Here is a 21,756-nt window from a genome sequence, read left to right as displayed (position 1 = left end):
GTGTTTATTGACATATCAAGGTCCTTCTTTTGGTTTTGTGGAGATAGTTCATATCTCCTGTATATACATGTTAGGATTGATAACATTATATGTAATACTATAGGAGCCTATGAACAGTCTCAGCAAAACTTATTAGTTTATATTTACACTCTGTTGCGACACTATACACGTGATTGCAAAACTGACCATGTATACACATTCACAGAGGAACTCTGATCACATGACACGAATGGTGTGTTGCTTAAAGCAGAACTGAAAGCAGCCTGCGTGCAGGTGCTCTGTTCTTATCTATGGACTATTATCTATTCTGGGAGTGAATGATAGTTGTTTTGTGTAATGTATTGATATCACAACAATGGGTGTTTGTTAAATGTATGGACATACATACGGCTGGCCAGCTGACATCCATGTACGGACCTCTGTTTAGTCAGCTGACACCCAGAGCACAACAATTGTCCCTAAGATAGGGGCGTGACTGAACAGCACGTCCCACCACACTACTATGAAAACGGGAGTGTATAAAGGCTTTACGTTTTTCTCAAGAAGTTGGAGAACTTTGCAGCCCAGCAAGCTGTGAACTTCTCACCGTGCTGCATGTCTAATAAAGAAGTCTTCTGAATCCATCTTGGAGACAAGCCTCATCTGTGACTAGTCTACTCAAGAAAAATATTCCACAGTTTCAACAAAGGTGTAACAGTCAAGTACCTTGATATAAGAGATGGAGCTCAAACAAATAGTGTACAGTCGATCACAAAAATTGCAAAGTAATGTATCCTTGGCTGTTTCACTAAAGAAGACACACAACAAACCTATAAACAGCGACATAACGTGAATCAAATGAAACCTACATCATAATTATACACATGTATATATTCTCTTTCATGTTTCAATAATAAAATAAAGATTGAAAACAAAAGAAATCCTTACTATTAAAGCTGCATTAGCCTGTTAAACAGGGAAACAAAAAGTAATCAATGTAACCAGAACAGAGTGACACAGAAAGTGCTGCGCTAAAGCCATGAAATACACAGTAACAAAAAAAAAAATGCTATGTGGATACTAATGAAGAAAGTTAGCCCCATGGTTAAATGTTTTATTTTGGAGAAATATTCTTATATTTCTTGCAGAGATTGAAATGACAAGATTGAGACCATAGTTTTGCATTTAGCCTGTTGCTGAAGCCTGAAGGTAGTTAGCCTAGCTTAGCATAAAGAGTAGAAGCAGAGGGACATAGCTAGCCTGGCCCTGTATGTTCAAAGATCTGCCATACCAGCACATCTGAAACTTATTTTGATTAAATCTGTACACAGACAAATGCAAAAACAACAAGTGTACAGTGAGTTAACCACAATTTTACCCCACAGCTGGGAACATAAGAGACTCTGCACAAATATGGGCTCAGTGAAGGGATACATTGGTGCTTGATTGAGATATATTTATACTGTAACTGCCTTTAAAACCACAAATTAATGCGTTCACATTTCTATTGATATACAGGTTCAATAAAGTTGAATACATTTTGATAATGGCTTTAAACTGATTTCTTTTGACCCTTTGAGACCAACTTCCAGACTTTATGCTAAGCTAAGCTAATTGCCTCCTGGCTCTGATTCCATTATAATCCTGTGTCCTTGTGCTAATTGTTTATCTATCATGTGGCAAAGATTTGCCATCTTTTAACATGAGCTCTCTGTTTCTCCTGTCCGTGAAGGAGGTGTGTTTGTATTTCAATTGGTCAAAATTCTTTTCACATATCTCAGGAATGCGGTTGGGATCTAATTTATGAATTCCTCCCTTCTCATCAAACAAAGCAGGTCTTGTGTGGACCCAAAATATCGAACTGTTCCCTGAAATACTTTCTCACACCAATTTAGGAGGCACACGTTCCTCATGATTGTAACAGTGGAGATGGTTGGTCATATGACGGCGTCTGTCTGGAGCTACTTACACTGATGAAACCTTGCTGTCGACTGGTCGCTCTCCTGGCTGTTGACTAACGGGGGACTAAACAGAGGCGCAGTCACTGACGTGGAATTTGAGACCGAATTGATGTGTGTGTTGGCGCCTACTGCCATCGAAGAAGTGGCCGCTGGGTAGAAATGGACGTCGACAGCAACCGTAGTGAGGCCCAGAGAGACGTGGTGAGACAGCAGCAGCGGAGGGTTGCCGTGGGAGATGCTGAGGCTGTGGTGGATGGGTGCTACACAGGGCTCAGCGCCTTGCAGGGTTAAAGAGGAGTGCAGCCCCTCCTCACGTCTGGATGGTGGAGACGGGGAAGGAGAACGGGAGGGTAAGGATGACGGAGGAGGCAAGGCGTCCTGGCATGGGCTGTGGTTGTCTCCTCTGTTACTGGTCCAATCCTCAGCACACTGCAGCTGGATGCTGGGCTGCGACAAACTACAGCCCTTCTCCTCCTCCAGAGAGGGGTCGATCTGAAAGAAGAGCGCACCTCTTAATGGTAACTTAATCAAAATCCATAAGATAAAATCATAAACGGTGCAGTTAAAACAAAAGAGCTTCAGAAATGTTTGCAGCAAATGAAGAGATACTGTCTTATTTGTCAAAACTTTGCACAGTGGCGAGACTAACCTTAAAGAATAATTATCAGATGTATTGATAATGAAATAACTTTTATAGGTGAGCAAATTAACAAAACACAATTTAGTCTATAAGGTATTTTAAGTAGACTTTGACAGAGTCTTTACACAAAACGGGGTTAAGGATAGAGGTGGCGTGAATTTCTAACAAATGTGTGAATAAATAAATTGTCTCAACTTAAATTATTTGGTAATCCAGCCTTTCTGGTGCCTACATTACCCAAAATGCAACTCAATTTAAGATTGGTGAGAGATTTAGGTTTGTTACGCTGGTAGAGGCTGCTGTAGTGTCTACACCTGGCAAATTTCTCAGGAGAAGCAGTTGTTGCAATGAAGGCTAAGGTGATTGTCAAAGGGAAAATTAACCTCAGTCAGCCAGCTAACTTGACGTTATCTCTTTGTTTTGTATAATTTGTTCATTCCTGGTCACCTCTTGTAATAATCCCACCACTAGATGACAGTTATTCTTCCTTTAGGCAACACTGGCTGTACAATGACTGATTATAACTGTAGTTATATGAAGTGCCATCTATCAGTTTGCCCTTTCATGTATTTTTGAATGTGAGGAGAGAGATCTACTGGGCTGAACCTTGCAATGAACAAGGTCCCGTTCCACACGTTGGCTCTGCAGTGAGCATCCTCTCCTCTGATTGTGCGTCTCCATGATTTTGAGACAAACCACTGCTGGACTAAATTTGCTTTGAGCCTCAGGTCTTATCCAGACATGACAAGTGGGGTCAACAGATTTGGTAAACTCACTTCTTTCTAACTTCACACCCCAGATTTAATTTTTCCTTTTCAAATTTGTAGTCTTCATCCACAACCAACACTGACTCAAGTGGCATTACTTAAAGCAGTTCATCGATTTCGTGCAGCTCCCTCTGGAGCTGAGGCTTTATACAACTTTTTCCACATACGCAGTCATACTTCCAAAGACCAGGAACATCTGGCTGTTTCCCCTGTAATCAAATCAGGTACATATATTGCTATGAATTGATTAGTGAGTGTTGGTTTTCTACTGTACTTGCAGGACTACAGATGTCAAAGATTTCTAATCATAGTCATAAAATCCTTGGATAACTGTGTCATGTTCATGTGTGTTTGTGTTGTCAGACCTTTGTGTCAGCAATGGGCTCAGGATAAGTCTCTACAGTGACTGAGTGGTTGTCCAGAACAGGTTGTGTGTCCTCCTGAAGATCCTCAAACGTGGGCTCCATCTGCACTGTGACCAGGCTGGGTCCTGGAGGTCGGGCTCGGGTGTCAGACGTGTTGGGGCTCTGCTCGATCACTGCAACACAGTCATCGTCTTCGAAAGCTCTGTGCGAGAGACACAACACTATCGTATGAGATGCAAAAAGATCAGTTGGAGGGCCTTGTCTCAAACAGATTGATGATCTGTGTAGAAGTGTACGTACCTGTTTTCATACGTACGCCCTGCAGCTCGACGTTCACCATGTCGTACGGGGACACCTAGATTCCTCTGAGCTGCTAAAGACATTTGACTTTAAAGCAAGAGTTTGAGATTTTGGTAAACATACTTATATCCTTTCTGGCACAGAGTGATAAGGACATTGATCATCTGTTGAAAGGCAGCCAAGCTAAGCTAAACTAGCTTCAATTGACAAAACAAAACAGGAGGAAACAGCTAGCGGGACTCTGTCTGATGTTAAAACCAGCCTTATCCATCCATCCATCCATTATCTATACCCGCTTTATCCTGAGCAGGGTCACGCCCAATGTGAGCCTATCCCAGCTCACATTGGGCAAAGGCAGGGTTCACGAACTGGACAGGTTGCCAGTCCATCACAGGGCCAACACATCGACAGATGCAAACAAGGACCATCCACACTCTCCAGGAGAGAACCCACACAGGTACAGGCAGAACATGCAAACTCTGCACAGAAATGCCCAGGCCCAGATTTGAACCTGGAAACTTTTTACTGTGAGGTGACAATGCTAACCACTGCACCACCGTGCAACCAAAAAGCTCCCTTATGGCACCCGTAAAACTTTTTTATCATCTTATATCAGAAGTGTAAAACTGAGAATTCACTATTCAAGGGACATATTTTCCAAAATGTCAAACCCTTGCTTTGACTTTCAGAAGTTTAACATGCTCAGAATTTGAAACAGGTTTGCTGACATTTGACATATGGAGGATTTCTGACCTGCTCGGCAAGTTGGTGCAGCTTCATTGTTCTGGACCACTGAGTAGAAAGTAACTGTGATGAAGATGAAGGCCAAAGAGACACCCACTCCCAACACGATGGGGATGTCATGTTTCTCCAGCACAGGCAGCCATGACGGTGACTGCTGCGTCACCCTGAGGAAGAATGGTGAAGAATACATGTGACCTCTTGCTGCTTTGCATGGATGTCGTCGTCCCCCCCCCCCCACACACACACACACACACACACACACACACACACACACACACACACACACAGCACAAACTCTGTAGCGGTCTTTTTTATCGTACCTACCTGGGATCATTGCTGGTCATAGGTGACTGGGAGGTGTTCCTCTTCAGCCAGTCTGTGAGCTTTGTGTCATTGCCTGATTTTCCTGACTGAACAGGAGGACTTTCCTGAGTAGCGTTTAGGTGATCAGACCTGTTGACCTGATGGACAACCTCAAGATCCAACACTGAAGGGTCGGAGGTCTGATCAGTAGGGCGGACGGTTGAGAATAAAAGCTGTGGATGCTGTGTTGGAGATGATTCAGGTTCAGTTTGAGGAGGTTTAGAAATAGCTGAAGTTATTGGTGAAGGTTGATCATGAACTTGGAAAGGTTGAGGCTTTGTGATTGAAGAAGTCTGATGAAGCTGGATTGTTGAAAGCTCAAGATGAAACTTTGGTAAAAAACTTAGTGTAAAGGATTGCTGAGGTTGAGTTTGAGATGCAGGTGTGTATTGGGTTGATGAATCCTGCAAATGAGTTTCCTTAGTTTGAGAAAATGTCTCATGGTGGGATTGAGAAAAAGGCCTCTGAGTTTGAGATAGGTGTGATTCAGTTTGTGAAGCTACTGAACCTGAGTGTCTTGTTTCAGTTTGGGTTTGTAGCCCCTGAGTTGGTGTTGCCAAATATGAATCCAACCTGACGAAGCCAAAGTGTTCACCCACTGGAAGCTTTGATGATGGTATAGATGCGGACGTCTCTGTAATTTGACTCAATGGAGACACAGCCTGGATGTTAGAGCCCCAAGAATGGGGCTCTGCAAACAACTTCTCACTGACTTGATGCTGAAATCGTGGATGTGATGATGTTAGTCTCAAACGGGATTGACGTTCAGTGAGTAGATATTGTAGAGTCGCACCCAAAACTTTACTGGTGGCTGATGTCAGGCTGTGTGTTACTGGTGGATGACTATTTGAAATGAAAAGAGGATCGCTGGTCGCTTGCAGCTGGGTGTGGAGATCTACTGACTGGAAGTTAGGATGGGGAGGAGGTGGTAACATGGGAGGCTGCATCTGTGTGACGAACGGCTGGGTTGGATTGGTTGATGGCTGATTCAAATACTGTAAAACATGACTGAGTGACCCCGATGGCATCCTCAGCTCAGCTACAGCTTTCCTTGAAAATGTAGGAAGTGTGGTCGCACTGGTGGAGCTGGAGTCTGGAAATATAGAGCATGAAGTAGTTAAATCATTGTTTCCTTTCATATATCCAATACAAAGAAAAACATGTTGTATTACAGCTAGTGTTTCATCATGTGTACTTATTCAGCTTATGCAGCTTCAGTCATCCATTCTATTAGTTAGCACATCACCCAAGTGAAGCCTATGGGCCATTTCTCAAGCTCAGTTGCATATTAATAAACTCATATATGGTTGCTTAAGTCATACTTTAAAATCATATTGCTTGTATCTTATTCATGATGTAGTAAAAAATATAATTTAAGCCTTTTTTTTTTTTACAATCAATTATGTTAAAATGGATTTTATCAGTGTAGATTGATACTGTACATTTCATGTTTATATTAACTATTAGCATTTACTTCTATTTGACACTGGCCAAATCTAAAAAAAAACAAGCTGACAATCACGCCAGATTAGGTATCTCTTTATTTGGATGTAAATCTTTAAAGTGAATGTGCCTAAAATGTTGCTATTAATCCCTCAGTGCTCCAGAAACCCACGACTGTTCACATCTGAGATCAGTACAGCTGGTAAATGCTGAACTAGGTGATCAATTTGTACAAGGTTTAACTTGGAGATTACACCCTGCAAGGGAAGGGTCACATACTCACTGGAGCAACAGTAACTGAGGGCTAAGTTTGGTCACTTTGTGCTGTAGGATTTTTTTTTTTTTTTTTGAAAAGACAAATTAAATCCAGAAGATAATGTTGTAATAGCTCACAGAAAATAGTTTTGTTTGCATATCAGTTTGGTAAGATTGATGCTTGCTTGGCCAACCAACATATACCTTTAGCTGGCTTCTCTTTATCCTACGATTCTCACATAGCAGGTCGTACATCCTCGTTTCAACCTATATGATTGACTCGTCACTCTTTTTACTGATGTTGTCACTAGAGCTCAGCATTGACTCTGAAAGTTATCATAACATGTAGAACTGATGACTGGAGCTATGAAAATGTGAGGTTTTCTTGAAGTACATACATTTTGTCTCCTTATGCTGTGCCTGCACACGTGGATGATGTGTTGTCTTCAGGTCTTGCTGAGCTGCAGAGTCACTCAAGTAGGAAATTGGCACCTCTTTACGAACACTGGTGTTCTAGAAAATATCCAAACAAAGACTTTTAATTTCAGGACAGACACATTTAACACTGTCAGAAATGATGTAAGCCACAAAACAAGTTATAAGCAGGTAACAGGCCACAAATATCAGAACAGCAATATTACCCAATGCCAAAGAAAAGTCACCACATTTAAAGTTGTTATGAGTGCACGCAGCTTAGAATAATTGTGCCGAAGCTGCACATGAAAATGGAATAAAGAGACGGCACATTCATTTGGAAGAGTTTCACCAAACAAGCCATAGCAGAGATTTTCACAATGTCATTACTCACAGCAGACAAAACCAGTCTTGTCTGCTTGCCTCTATCAGCTGGATGATCTTCATTTTAGGACAAAAGGCAGCATGAAAGACAATCAGCAAGAAAAGGAAACTTGTGCATGTTGGGTTAAGGAAGTATTTTGTTGTATAACTATAACTGGTTGTATAACTATGATTGTAGTTCACTCTGGATTCCATGAACAAAAGCATCACTTAAAGTACCTGTAAAATACTCTGTATAATAACAAAATACCACATATACAGACAAACTGCATTTATGGTGATACTAAGACAATACACAGCACTTCACAAAAATTGGTCCCAAATTCTTTCTGAAGGATGAAATACAGCCCAAGTCATATAGACCTGTCTTTAGCTCGGGTTTGGCCCCCACAGAGCTTAGATCTCAACATCACGGGGTCAGTCTGGAATGAAATCCACAGAAGAACTGTGGCAAGCTTCACCTTACTGTAAGTGCAGGTAGGTTTTTGGTAATAAGAAAGGGAATATGTTGCTCCCAGCTTCAGTTTCAGCTCTAATTAAAGTCTGGAAACTCAGTTCACATTAGGGTTTGCATAGCCTCTCTGAAGGGTGCACCAATCCACAACTAGTAGGGCGCCTAAGACTGCAACCAGGCAAAGCGTGAAATAGACCCGGCCGTCCACTACAGAAAAACATGAGATAGTCACACTTAGGGCTGTCTAGGCGAGACAGTTACACGTTTTCCTGTAGTGGACGAAAATGAAACCTACTGCATGCCTTGAACCATGTGATTTACAGGGAAAACAACTATTAGGCAAAACATGGTTGGTGGTTTGGAAATGACCACATGGTTCGGGTTTGGAAAAAACCCCACTGAAGAACCACATTGTCACCTCGTGGATTTGAACCTCTACATGCTGTATGTCTGTGATTAATGCCACCAAGTCACAACTCCTGCCTCCAAAGATGGCAGAAAAATGTATTTTGTACTTAGTCTCTATACGTCTGTTGTGGTACCTTGGACACATGATCCCTCGTCAGGTGACATTTACGGGCGTGTAAGTTTCACGCTTACAAAACACGTAACTGTCACGCCTAGACAGCCCTAAGGGTGGCTATCTCACATTTTGCTGTAATGGACAGGCATGTCAATTTCACGGTTTGCCCTGAAGTCAAGCGTTTGTTTCTAAATGTAATTCCAAACGGTTGTTGCAAATACCAATGATCTGAAGCTGGAGCAGGAGCAATGCTGAAAAATGTTTTTAAGAAGTGTGCAGTGGTGATTTACCAACATTGTGTTGCATTCACTTTAGGGAAGGGTCTCTGTTGTTTACAGCTTGGTGAGTTTCAGCGCACAACATACATCATATAGCTGTCAGATCTATACCCACCGGGATGCAACGACTGGAAACTATCCTCAATGGACCGTGTCCAGACCCATATATTCACCCAGTGAATTTGGCTCAGGTAATGTCAGGCTGTGTTACTCTGCCTTATAGAAGAAGTAACAGTACAACGATGAACAGATGTCGACATACCTGTGACGATGAGGACGGTGCGTCTCTGATGTTGTCCAGCTCTGTTCTCAGCAGTGCAGTAATACTCCCCTGCATCAGAATGCTGCACACTGGAAATATGCAAGGCTCCATCTTCTACACAGGCCATAAGATAACAAGTCATAAATCACAGATTGCTAAAATGTTCACATCCAGTTTAGGTATTGTTAGGTGAAGGTTGTCATGTGTGCTTCTGCTTCTGCTGCTGAAAACCACTTCAAATGAGAACATGGTGAAAAACCTGATGAAAATAAATAATAAACACCTTGGACTCACCATCAAGGTGTCTGTCTTTAGTGGGACTGATGTCAGACTGTGTCTCTGCTCTGCCTCTGGTCCAGGTGTATGTGATGGGCAGAATCCCTACAGCTCTGCAGGGCAAGACCGCTGAAGCCCCGATCCTGCAGCTCACCTGAGCCACAAAGGTCACAATGACGGGGCTCACTATGAGGAGGAAAATGGAAAAGGCTAAAGAAGCACCATCATGTCCCACTTTATGTTGGACACCCACATTATTTGGTTAATTTGATTGCAAATTTTAAAGACATTTGCACCAAAAACAGAACATCAACTATGCCGGTTCTTCTATCCTACAGCTTCCTACAAAGGGAATCTGTGTCAAAAGTTTTTTGTTTATATTGCAAGGCAAGCTTTAGGAATACAGAGAAGATGCCACCATCAAATATCTTTTCGTTATTAATAGGTCGAAAATTGTTTTCTTGAATATTTTATTGACTGTTTACCAAAGTGAAAAAATGTCATAATTTCCTTATGAAGCCTGAACATATTCAAATTGCCTTTCTGTTTACTATCAGAGAAAAGTGCTTTAAAAATGTAAATATCCATCTGAGAAACTGGGATCAGTGAATTTTTGTCATTTTACCTGTAAAAATGATGTAACCATCAACAGTATCAATTAATGATCAAACATGGAGATCAAAAGGGGCCAAACAACACGTTTTTACCCCGGGGCTCCTTCAGAGATTAATCGTTGAAAGCATTTTGTACTTTATGTAACCATTGTTTTGTTCACAAAATGCCATATTGTCTTTGTGAGGCCCAGTATTGAATTATATTTGGGGAAATGTAACACATTTGAATTATGTTACACTTCACAAGAAAATAAGTCTAAAGTGCACTTTACATTTATTTCAAAACTTGTTTAAGAATTAGCACAGTCTATCTATTTATTATTTTTAGTTTTTTCCAGCATAGTTGCCCTGCTCTCTTAGTCACCACAGTTACAGCAGGAAGAGACGTTAAAATAAAAAAAGATATAAGCAGAAGTCAGTTCATCTGTGCTTGGTGAGTATCACAACAGTAATTACCAGCGACCCTGAGCAGTGCTGTGCTGCGGCTCTGACCCAGTGTGTTGGAGGCCTCACACACGTACACCCCCTCATCGTAGCTCCTGGCTGACTGGATGTAAAGGGTGGCATTTCGCAGTCTGAATGAGAAAGATGTTAACAATCACGAGACAGCTGCTGTTGTTCTAAATGTTGAATAAAGTCACAACACAGTAACTTACCCCAGTGTTATCTTGCCACCAGTCTGCTTGGAGTGGCTCCTCTTCACCCAGCTGATGGAGGGTAAAGGGTGACCGGACACCTGACACTCCAGCACCACCCGAGCACCCACAGGCACCGTCAACACCTGGGGCCGCAGTTTCACTGACGGAGGGGCTGCCAGGAAGAGACTGTTACGATTCTGAGTCATCATTATACACTTATATGAAACAACAGTGTTAGTGTCCGTTGGTCTAATGTCATACCCAGCACGATCAGTGTTGCTCTTCGAGAAGTGAGAAATCTTTGAAGGTGAATGTTTGAGGCCCTGCAGAAGTAGCTGCCACTGTCATTCACCTGGACACTACAGAGAAAAATATCGAAACGCTTGAAAGCCTGAATTCTGGTTAACAAAACAGTGATGATTAAATGATTTTACAGGACACTAGTGTCATTAACAGGAGAGTATTATAAGTCTTGGTTGTTATAACTTCACATATACACAAAGAAATTCACTTTTTAAATGTTAAATGATCCAAAAACACACACTATGCATCCATACTAATACTACTCACCTGCGGAAGAAGAGGTCTCCACTGGGCTGCACAGTCACATGAGCTGTGAGAGCGAGGAGCTGGTTGTTTTTGAACCAGGACACCTGAGCTGCTGGTCTGCTGTACGGAGGCCGGCAGATGACTGTGACGTTTTCTCCACTCTTCACCGTCAGGTTTGTGGGCTGCTGCACAAAACTCCAGTCCATATCTGAAAAAAACAAGGTGTAAGTCACATCACTGCTCCGAAATCTGGTGTTATGAGCCTTTCTGAAGATTTGAACAACATTAAAGCAACGGAAAGAGAAATTGAAGGAGAGGTGTCTGTTGGGGTTTTAATGAAGCATTTTGATTAATTTGAGTCAGGTAGTTCACTGCCGATGTTGGCATACAGTACCAGCTGGAAGTAAGAGGGCTGGCTGAGACTTGATCATCTCTCTCTGGTTGGATGCCTCGCAGTGATACAATCCCTCGTCCTCCTTGGTCACATTTCTGGGGAACAGACGAGACTTTAAATTCTTCTTCATGTGAAATCCATTAAAAAAAATAAAAATCTCCAGACAGTGTGGATCACAACCTGTTGCACATTACTTTATGTATAGAAATGTCCTTTTTGTTCATAGTTTGGTAACTGATTCATACAGTGAAATCACACTGTACATCTTGGGCTGTATTAATAAAATGTTTCCACCCCAGTTGGCAAAATGAAGAATTAATATTCCTGTCGTCCCGTGCGGTGTTGGACCTGAATGTGAGCAGCTGTCCATTGTTCTGGAGGCTGAACGAGGCCGAGCAGTTCATCAGGAGGCAGCCGTCTTTGAACCAGTGCACCATGGGAACAGGGAAACCGCGGACAGCACAGTGCATGGAGACCTCGGTTCCCACAGCAACAGTGATGTTGTCAGGGCCCTGGATGAACTGCAGCCTCCTCAGGACCCCTGCAAGAAAAACGGACACTGTGAGGTATTAACAACATGTTCTTTTCATATACTGGTATATACATGCAGTATATATATAGAAATATTGAATACTGGTTTAACGTTGCTCTGGTGAATGGATAAGTTCTTGTGGTTCTAATTACAAGAACTGGAGTGATATTTTTAATGAAAGCAGCGTCAGTAATAACAAAAACTGTAACACTTCAAACTAAAACAAGAGGAATTATTGAAAGACAAGCAAGTTTTCACTTTTCTTCAGTGGCATTAGAGTTGATTTTAAGTCGATTCTAACAATGTAAAAGTAAATCAAATGTATGCACACTCACCCTGCACAGTTAGTTTAGCTGATTTGCTCTTCTTGCTGATGTTCAGTGAAGGATTGTGTGTGACACAAACATACATCCCATCATCCTCGAATGTTACGTTGACAAAATGCAGAGTGCCTGAAGTTTTCCTCTGGTGACCACCTCCAAACTCACCCTGCACAGGAAAACACAGTTGAAAGCATATTAAACATAGAATATATATTTGAGTCAAATCCTGCACCACAATTTTCTCCCTTTGTTTTGCTCTGATTGAAGAAAGGGATTGGATGGCTCAGTGAATGTTAGCGACCATGAATAGTGAGCATGACTACTCTGTTTCCATCGGAGGATTATTTTTAGAGGCTCCTTGAAGTTTGTGAATACTTGAACCAACATTTGCCTCATTCGTGTGCACACTCTGCAGTCACACGAGATTTTCTTTGGCTTTTCAGCTACTAAAAACCTGCCGTGTCAGTGAATGCTGGGTAATATTTAAAACAAGCCATGGAAATGGAACGTCTAATCGACTTTTTTTACAGGAAACATTTTGACTTGTCAGGGCAAGGACAGCACAGGTGTTTTAGTGATACCATGACAGTGGCTCATCTAGATTCATTCACCCTTTATTCATACAGAATGATCCAATGAGAACAGAAAGACTATCTTTTGTGTGTCACAAACATTAAGATCTAAAGCTGTTTTTTTATAACAGCGCTCACCTGAATCTGTCGGCCTCCTTTGACCACCTCTCCATCTTTGAGCCAGGTGATGCTTGCAGGAGGTGAACTTTCCCCTGATACGCACTGGAAGAAAACTCCCTGTCCTTCTCTGACTGTCTGGTCCTGAGGACTGAAGAAAACATCCTCCAAACCTGGAACACATAGTATGAACATCTAATGGATGGTACATACAGTCACATTGCATAATACATTCTGTCATCACTACTTAATTAATATGTAATTTTAGTATCGGTATGGTGGCATTAAACAAGAAATATATACTGTAAAAGTACTGTAAAAACCTTAATTACCAAATTGTTTATGTATAACAATTTTCCTTACAGTAGAAAAACGGTATGTATACATTTTCACTCAAATGTATTTAAAACGTTAAAAGTAAAGTACACAATGCAGAAACATCCAAACTCTGATTGATATATAATTATATACAGTATTATTAGTTTGATTAATGCTGATTCGTTTGTGTTTAAGCAGCTTTTTTTCTGCTGTAGCTGGTTGAGGAGAACGTAATAAATAAATTATTATTTTCTTACTGGATCAATCTGTTGTTTATTTCCTTGATCGATTGTTTGGTTTGGTTTGGTTTGAATTTAGAGACCAGTGAGAGATTGTCCTCACTGTTACAATAAAATGGCACCATCTTACTGCTTTTAATGTAGTGGAGTACAATATGTTCCTTTGAAAAGGCAGAAGTATAAAGCGGCATGAAAGTAAAATACTCAAGTGAAGTACAAGTACTTTAAATTTATGTTTAAGCACAGCACCTCTGAATTTAGCAGACTCTGACTTGGACATTTAGTCATTGCAGTGTAGCGTTTGGTGCATTTACCTGCATTCTCAACAACCATGAATCCCTCTGGTTGCACGGTGTTCAGTGACACAATAAGAAGTACATGGACTCACCCAGTTGGGATGAAGCCGCCAAGCTGGACAGGATGAGTAGGCTGAGATGAGAAGTCATCTGTGGGAGCAGACAGATGGAGACACAGACTTGCATCCTACTGCAGACCTCCCTGAGAGGCGCCAGGAAACCGACATGCAGCTTCATCCATGGTGTCAGCTGGAGGAAAGTGTGCACAAGACAGGCCGGGTTTGAGTTAGAAATGTGCTCAGTTTCACATTAGGCTCTTATTTCTCTTCACTAACTATCATTTGTGTTGATGCAGAGAGCTTTCTGACATCTCTGTAGTACACTTGTCAATCTGACGCTAAAAATTAACCCTGAGACATGCAAACCGTGTCTATAATAAAGTGCTGTACGTGATGTTGCTGCATAGGGTTAATTTTCAGAGGAGGGACAGAAGCAAAGCATGACTATAAATGGTTGTGTTGTTTTAATGGAGCACTCTTTCTTCATTAGCTCGATAGTGCTGTATTTAGTGCCACACGCTCTACTGAAGCAATCAAAGATGTTAAGGTCAGAATAATTTATCACACAATGAAAATCATCGGCTTAAATTGAGCCAGTTTAGATTAATAACAGGTTAACATTACCACAAAATGCGTGTTTTTTTTAATATGTTAATGTTATTTACCCAAAATAAAAACTAGTTAATGTGACCCAGTTTTTGATGAAACAAGTTTTATTTTGAAATTGTCTCAAATTTATTGTGTGCATATGATAAAATCAACACTTAACAGTATCAATCTGTAACAGTGACACGTGCATTTAATGTTCACAACATTTACCCTCATTTGAACCCAGTGACTCTGAGTTTAAGTGCAGTAAAAAGATGTGAACATGTGTTCGAGTTCTTCTTCAATAATCTGACTTCATCTTTTGTCCTTCACAAGCTGTCACTTCTCCACCACAAACCCTGAACCTGCCCTCTGCATATATCCACTTTTGATCACTTTCCAGCAAATATATTCAGCAGATGAATTTAACATCTCTCCCTCTCTGCCTCTCTTTCTCTCGCCCCCTCCCCCTCCTCCCCCCCCCCCCCCCCTCCCCCGTTTTCCCTTTGCTTCATTCCTATTTTGGTTGTGAGTCTGTGGCACCGCAGCGAGCTCAGCTTTGTCCTCTTTAGTCCCTTGAATGGGCTCAGCCACTTTATAGAGCTCACACTGTGGCCCTCCACTCAATGAAAGTGACATGAAAAGAGGCTGCGGAGCTTTGTACTGTGAAGATCAGTTATTGGTCCCTGCGAGGACAGCTACCCGTCTGATCATATAGGCTTTCATGATCCTCAGAATGGCCATGTAAGGAGTCATCCTTTATTTTATGAATGTGATGCATTATGCTGCTTATGCACTGCTGAAGTTGCACAAGTAAAAGTGCAAAAGATGTTGTTTTGATCTCAGTGGAATTATGAATGGATAAAGTGTTCAAACTGAATGTGTAGTAACAAAGGTGAAAGGTCAACAATGTGACCGACGCACAGGGAACAGAAAGAAATAGAAAAAGGTTTTGTATCAAATAATCAGTTTAGCTGATACAAAACATGTTAAACTTTTGCATTTTTTTAGACAATGTATTATCAAAAGAAGACTGGACATTATTTCACTACAATTTCCAGAAAGTCAATGTAAGAAAATTGCACATTAATGTGCCTACAGTTATGCAAATATTTGGAAATTCTGTACATTGATAAAAAACACCTGATGGTGCTAATTATCCCGCACAGTACTATTATAGGATTACAGAAGAATAAGACAAGATGAAATAAAAGAGTCAGCCAAACCAAATGGTGGACAACATGTACAATGTGGAAACACGAGGGGGGGAAATGGTTTGTGTTTATTTTTGCTTGTGTGTGTTTGCAATATTTTGTCTTTTTTTTGTTCATATTACTGTAATTGCGAACAAAAACAGGTGGATGGAAACACACTTGAGAAATGTGTTTGACATACAACTTAAATGTTGTCTTTTCCTGATATTAAATGGTTAAATAAAATCAGACATTACACTTTGTTCCTACACATGATCAGTGACACCTGAATCATATAATTTTCTCATATTACCAGTAATCCCACCAGAAATGGCATCCTATTACTGATATTGAAGTCAAAATTAATTTTCTAATGGTCACCTGGTCCTACTCAAATGCTTTCAGAAGATAATAGGAATCACCGGTGATGACACCCTTGAACCAATGAAAAAAAAGAAGATATTAGTACATTAGTCACCACTTTTGAACTAAATGCAGCCATGAATTGCTACTCGGGTTCAGCAGGGCTAATGGCTGTTTATACTCACATAATGCTAAGAGCCCGGGGGTGTGTATTTGTTTGACTCACAAGGCCCACAACAGATCGTTTACACAGTTTAGCATGTCATTAAGATGTTTTAAGGCTTTTAGTCCATGCTCATTGTAATATTCACTGGTTTCAGTGTCCAGATTAAATTAAACAGAGAGCAGGGATGCTGAATTATATCTGAGTGACCCTCATTTTGAAACGCAATCCAGCAGCTTTTTTTGGCATTGCATGGTGTGGTCCTGCACATGCAACAAATTCAATGCTTATATTCTCCAAATGTTGCTGTAGCATCCAAACAATGGTGACTTCATGCCACATCAAATGGACAAGCACAGCGGAAGTATTTAAATGGTTCTGCGATGGGCCGCAGCTGTAATTTATGTTTGACTTCACATGATCTGAACCACACATCCAGCACCTGAGAAGTATATTTCATTTTTTGATGTTTAAATCAAAAAACATATAATACTTTAAAAGCAGATCTCCATTCCTGTTTTTCTTTCAGTGACATTTTATAGAAGGTTTCACTTTCTATTTTTGCTTGTTTTTGGTGCATCACAGATGAAACAAAAATAGTTTGCACTGCATTTAAAACTGGAGCTAAGAATTATTTGGTAATTTATAGCGTTACTTATACTTGTTAATGGAACTGAATTTTAAATATTAGGTATTTCATTAATTGTACACCTTGTCTGTAATTATATTTCTATGCTTAAGACCAACATTTAGCATTGTAAACTGCTCGCATGCATTCAGTAAATATACCGCAGCCATTTAAATTCAGCGCATACACACTTCAATGCATTTTCATATGCTTCAATATGAACAAATGAATGATCAGTAAAATTTAAAGGTACAAATAAATGCACCTCAAGCAGAAGATGTATATCACATGGTTGTGTATTATCCATTATGTGGTGCCATTGAAAGATCATTGAGAGTATTGGTACTCACTCTACACGAGCCCAAGGATTGTCTCTGCTCTGCTTAGCGATCAGCCCATTCAGTCCCTTCATGAGTTTCTGTGTCTCTGTCGGCTGCTCTCTCCTCTCCTGATGCAGCCTCCAGCTGGGAGAGAACAACGAGCAAAAGCTGCTCACATGTAGTGGACCTCCTCCACCCTCCTTAACATACACACAAACACACACACACACACACACACACACACACACACACACACACACACACACACACACACACACACACACACACACACACACACACACACACACACACACACACACACACACACACACACACACACACACACTCTCATTCAAAGCCAACAGCTGTAATGAAGCACAAAACCCTTAATTGTGTGTCCATTATTTAGACGGTAAACAGAAGCAAAAATGCTCTACACATGACAACTCCTTACAAAGCAGTAAATTACAATGTGCTGCCAAGTGTCCACTAATTGTAAAATAAATGGATTTCAAGGACTTTATGTCACTTGAAAACAAATTGAAGTTTGTCTAATATGATTAGCAAATGGTACGATACTCTGAGTGTCTAGTCGTTGATGCACAGAATGATTCTACTGTTTAAGGGCAAGGGTATATTGACACGCAAAATGTATACCCATGTAATTGTTGATTGTATATGATATATAGATATATACTGTACTGTATGTACTGTGCATTTTATATTTATATATATTTTTTTTTACTGCTATTTTATTGCTTTTCTATTGTTCTATTATTATCTTATTGCTTCTGTATGCTGCTGTAGCGGAAAAAAAAATGTCCCCTTGGGGATTAATAAAATAACTGCCTAACCTAACCTAACCTAACATGTCATTCCAAGGATCTCAATAAGCTTTGAACGAATTTGGCTGCAGGGATTTGCTCCCATTTAACCACCTGAACACGAAGTCTATCTGGGTCACCTGGTTAGGTGACGCAGTCGAGGCTTCCTGTTCATCCCAAAGGTGCAGGCCAGCCACGTTCTTCCACACCAAACTGGATAAGTCATTCTCAATACCCCCGTGCTCCACTGAATTGTATGAAATATGTGTGTGCAGAAGTATAATGATTTACTTTTACTGGAACCAAATAATGATGAAAAACAACATTGCAAAAGTGCACAAAAGTATGTGGACAGAGTCACATTTTATGGGAGATGACGTGTTGAATCTCATGCTGGAATAAGAATGAATCTGGATCTTTACACTATAAATGTAAAGATGCTTTATTATTTTAATGTGCACATCGTTGCACACGCCTATAAATTTGTAACTATGCAAAAAAAGGTAATTTCTGCATATGTTTTAGGGTTTTTAAAGATGTGCTCTTCATAGCTTATCTACCAAAGTGAACATTTAAGTGCTGGTTGAACGGTTTCCTCTTAAATGTAGGTTAATGGGGGATAACAATGGCTGCTGTACCAACATTCAATCAATTCGCTTAGAGCAAAAAGCATTTAGGAAGGCGGCTCTTTAAAGTAACTGTAAAGATTTTACTGTAAAACTGTCTATCCTAGGAGTCGTGTTACAACTTTTATTCCTGCCAGTAGGAGAGATCATGTCCCTCTTTAAGTTCAGCTGCAGATAATCCAACCACAGCTGTCTGTTTGTTTATTCTTGAGTTTCTGATGGAAGTTTTAAGTCTAAACAGCATTTTATAGAGACATTCACGGTTTCTCAAATGATTCCTATTTGTTTGTGTGATCCCCTGACTTTCCCTTTTGCACCACCATGAGATTTTTGGTTATATATAGCAAATATTGGATGAATTGCCAAACATTACCTGAAAGACTAGTGACATTCCTAGGAGCCTCAGCGAAACCTGCATACTTTGTGTTTGGTGCTGATTAACATAATTGCAGGCTAAACTAAGAAGGTACACAGACAATATTAGCATGCTGACATTAGCAATTAAGGTCAGACCACGAGTGTCACAGAGCTGCTAAGACTCTGAATCTCTCCTCAGCATTAAATGACCTTGTTTAGTGTTAAATGGGGAGAGGAGAACATAAAAACAGCGTTGTCCATGCAGTGGCTTCTGTCTCACTTATTCACACAGACATGGCTACAGCTAACAGACTACTGGGGCCAGATGAAGTCCTTGCAAATGTAAATTGGCAATCCATTCAGCATAATCAAATGGAAATTAAAGTACAAATGCACCGATTTATAATCTATGCAGGAAGGGTCACTTTAATTAAGCGGACAAAGCAGACATAGCAGGCGAAATGTAACATTGTTGGATTCAGGACAACATCAAACACATAAATCCACCAAAGGAGGCGTAGAGTCCCAGTTCTCCCGACAGATGTGTGTGAGAGTACAGTTTAATGTAGATACTAAAAGACCCACTGACTTTTCTCAACGCGGAGAAATTGTGTGATGTAGAATTAACTGTTGATATCTTGAGGTGAGTATTGTATGTTTGTTTTTTTCCCTCAGAAAGATGATGAATTTCCTCTTTGCACTTTGTACATTTGCACTTTGGACATATGTTTTACCTTTATTATTTTTTTGCCACTTGATTTCTTTTCTCTAATTATTATTATTTATTAAATGCAAATATACGACAGACTGTGTATTATTGATTTCGATGGAGAAAATATTCTCTGACACTGATTGAAATGTCACAAACAAACACATTTTCATGTTATATTCAAGTAAATTTCTGGATTGTAATCAAACAATATAAATGTGACATGCTGCCTATTTAAACATATTAATGAAAGTAAATTAATATTGATAAATATTTAGTTCAGTTTTGATGATGGTTTGGACGTTTCAAAGTGCTTTCAACGTTATTTTTGGCACCTCGGCATCATTGCTTCGTTGTTTGATTTTTCTCCCAGCAGTTCAAGCTCAAGCTGATTCTGCAGCTGCAGAATGAGACGTTCAGTCATCATTGTACATCGTGGATCTCCATCTTGCATGAAAATGAGGCTGAAATGAACAAATAATTTTTAGATGTCGCAGAAGCAACAGAGTATATTGTGTCGTTTATTATTAAAATTATTGACAGTGATAGCACTTAACAATATCTTCTCTTCAGTTTAAAACAAAGGAAACACAGTACATCTGTAAAAATATCCACTCAGACAGAAATACAATATGAATTCCATACAGATTTGTAATCCAACGGCGAAGACACTTTCAAATATTTCTGGTAATTCGAGGGTTACATGACATTAAAATATCATATTAGTCTATTATAATATTATATAAGATGAGTTTTTAAGCCTAATTCTGATTTTAAAAAAAACAACATTTGTTTTTAAACACGTTTACATTAGATTTGGGGGTGAAAACATTTACTGAGACTAATGGAAACGTTAAATAAATAAATCTGACTTCTTTTTTAATTTCTAAGCTGAAGGTTGTTGGTCGAAATCATGACAGCAGTGCAGGAATCATGAGAGATGAGAGGAGGAGGAGGAAGCCCGGGCTGATGAAGATGGGGTGTGCAGCACCATGGAGCTCGGTTAAACAGAAGGCCTGCTCCAACATTTGGTGAGTCTCAGCGCTGATGCCTGGAAGACATAAGACAGGCTGTTGTTGAGACAGAGACGTCTATGAGCTACATGAGGATCTGTGCCATAAAACCTCCTTTTAACATCTTACCTTGTTGGGACCACTCCCTCCAGGCGTGCAGATATTCAGAGTCATGTTTCCCCCCAGAAGCTGCATTAAATGTGAAACAAATGGCTATTCAGAAGTTCACCTTTATGAAAATGTACTCATTTCTAATGAGGAAACTTTGCTCGAACCTTTGGAGTGCTCAATCAGAAGGTGCTTCAGATCTCTTAGAGCTCGAGCGAGGTTCTCCAGCCGCTGCTGCAGGTGGAGGTTTTCTTCTTTCAGAGTGTGGATGGTCTCCTGGAGCTCGTAGGCTGAGCTGCAGTGTGAAATCAACCAAAACACTGCTGTGACTCGCAAGATGGAGAACATTGTATAGTAGCAACTGGAGACTCGATGTTGGTCAAGTGGTCGAGTCTGCTGCTGCTGCAGTCCTGTTGAATCCCTCTGCAGCTCCACACTGCGTCAAAGTCAGGTGAAAGTGTGAACTTTATTCAAGAGCCGCCTCTTTCTGTGTCCGAATTGATTCAGTGATGGCTGCATGAATGCTCTTGGCCTGCTGGCCCTCTTTAAAGGATCAATTGTTCTGTTTTGGATCTCAGAGAAACACATAGAGCTGCTTTAGAGTTAATACATTTACGTCCTCATTTACAAGACACAAAACAGAATTAAGACAAAAAAAAACCACCTGCGAACCTGAGTGAAATGTTAGAGGAAATGTTGTTAACAATTAGTTAGTAAGTAAATAGTTAGTAAAAGTAGTTTTCCTGAGACTTGGTTTCATGTGATTTTAGTCTGAATTAAAAATTAAAACAAAAAAACTATGTGG

At 40.3% G+C, this 21,756-nt stretch overlaps 1 protein-coding gene across 1 annotated transcript; it reads right to left on the bottom strand.

Annotated features, from left to right (window-relative positions):
- Positions 1–940: 940 nt before the first annotated feature.
- Positions 941–17,431, bottom strand: LOC138625577 (uncharacterized). Its single transcript, XM_069706582.1, has 19 exons — positions 17,345–17,431; positions 14,093–14,249; positions 13,169–13,320; positions 12,471–12,624; positions 11,952–12,144; positions 11,604–11,698; positions 11,231–11,417; positions 10,922–11,019; positions 10,679–10,832; positions 10,479–10,597; positions 9,427–9,594; positions 9,133–9,246; positions 7,626–7,672; positions 7,216–7,330; positions 5,081–6,212; positions 4,766–4,920; positions 4,013–4,085; positions 3,713–3,914; positions 941–2,432 (listed from the first exon to the last, which is right to left on the bottom strand). The coding sequence occupies exons 2-19, from the start codon at positions 14,235–14,237 to the stop codon at positions 1,941–1,943; spliced, it is 3,795 nt and encodes a 1,264-aa protein (XP_069562683.1). The 5' UTR covers positions 14,238–14,249; positions 17,345–17,431; the 3' UTR covers positions 941–1,940.
- Positions 17,432–21,756: the final 4,325 nt, after the last annotated feature.

The sequence above is a fragment of the Brachyistius frenatus genome, unplaced genomic scaffold (genome assembly GCF_029030835.1).
Source record: "Brachyistius frenatus isolate BFR_SWC_R1_liver_20210118 unplaced genomic scaffold, ASM2903083v1 Contig_63, whole genome shotgun sequence".
In the NCBI taxonomy this organism is placed as follows: Eukaryota; Metazoa; Chordata; class Actinopteri; family Embiotocidae; genus Brachyistius; species Brachyistius frenatus.
The sequence above is the reverse complement of the archived record's forward strand: the minus strand, read 5'-3'. Positions and strand labels throughout refer to the sequence as shown.

What these genes read in the sequence shown, in the direction of transcription:
- LOC138625577 (XM_069706582.1), bottom strand. Translation starts at nt 14,237, where the DNA reads ATGAAGCTGCATGTCGGTTTCCTGGCGCCTCTCAGGGAGGTCTGCAGT. An exon ending in GGCGGCTTCATCCCAACTGG is followed by an intron (nt 13,321 to 14,092) that starts GTGAGTCCATGT and finishes TATGTGTTCCAG; the next exon opens with GTTTGGAGGATGTTTTCTTC. An exon ending in AAGGAGGCCGACAGATTCAG is followed by an intron (nt 12,625 to 13,168) that starts GTGAGCGCTGTT and finishes TTTCCTGTGCAG; the next exon opens with GGTGAGTTTGGAGGTGGTCA.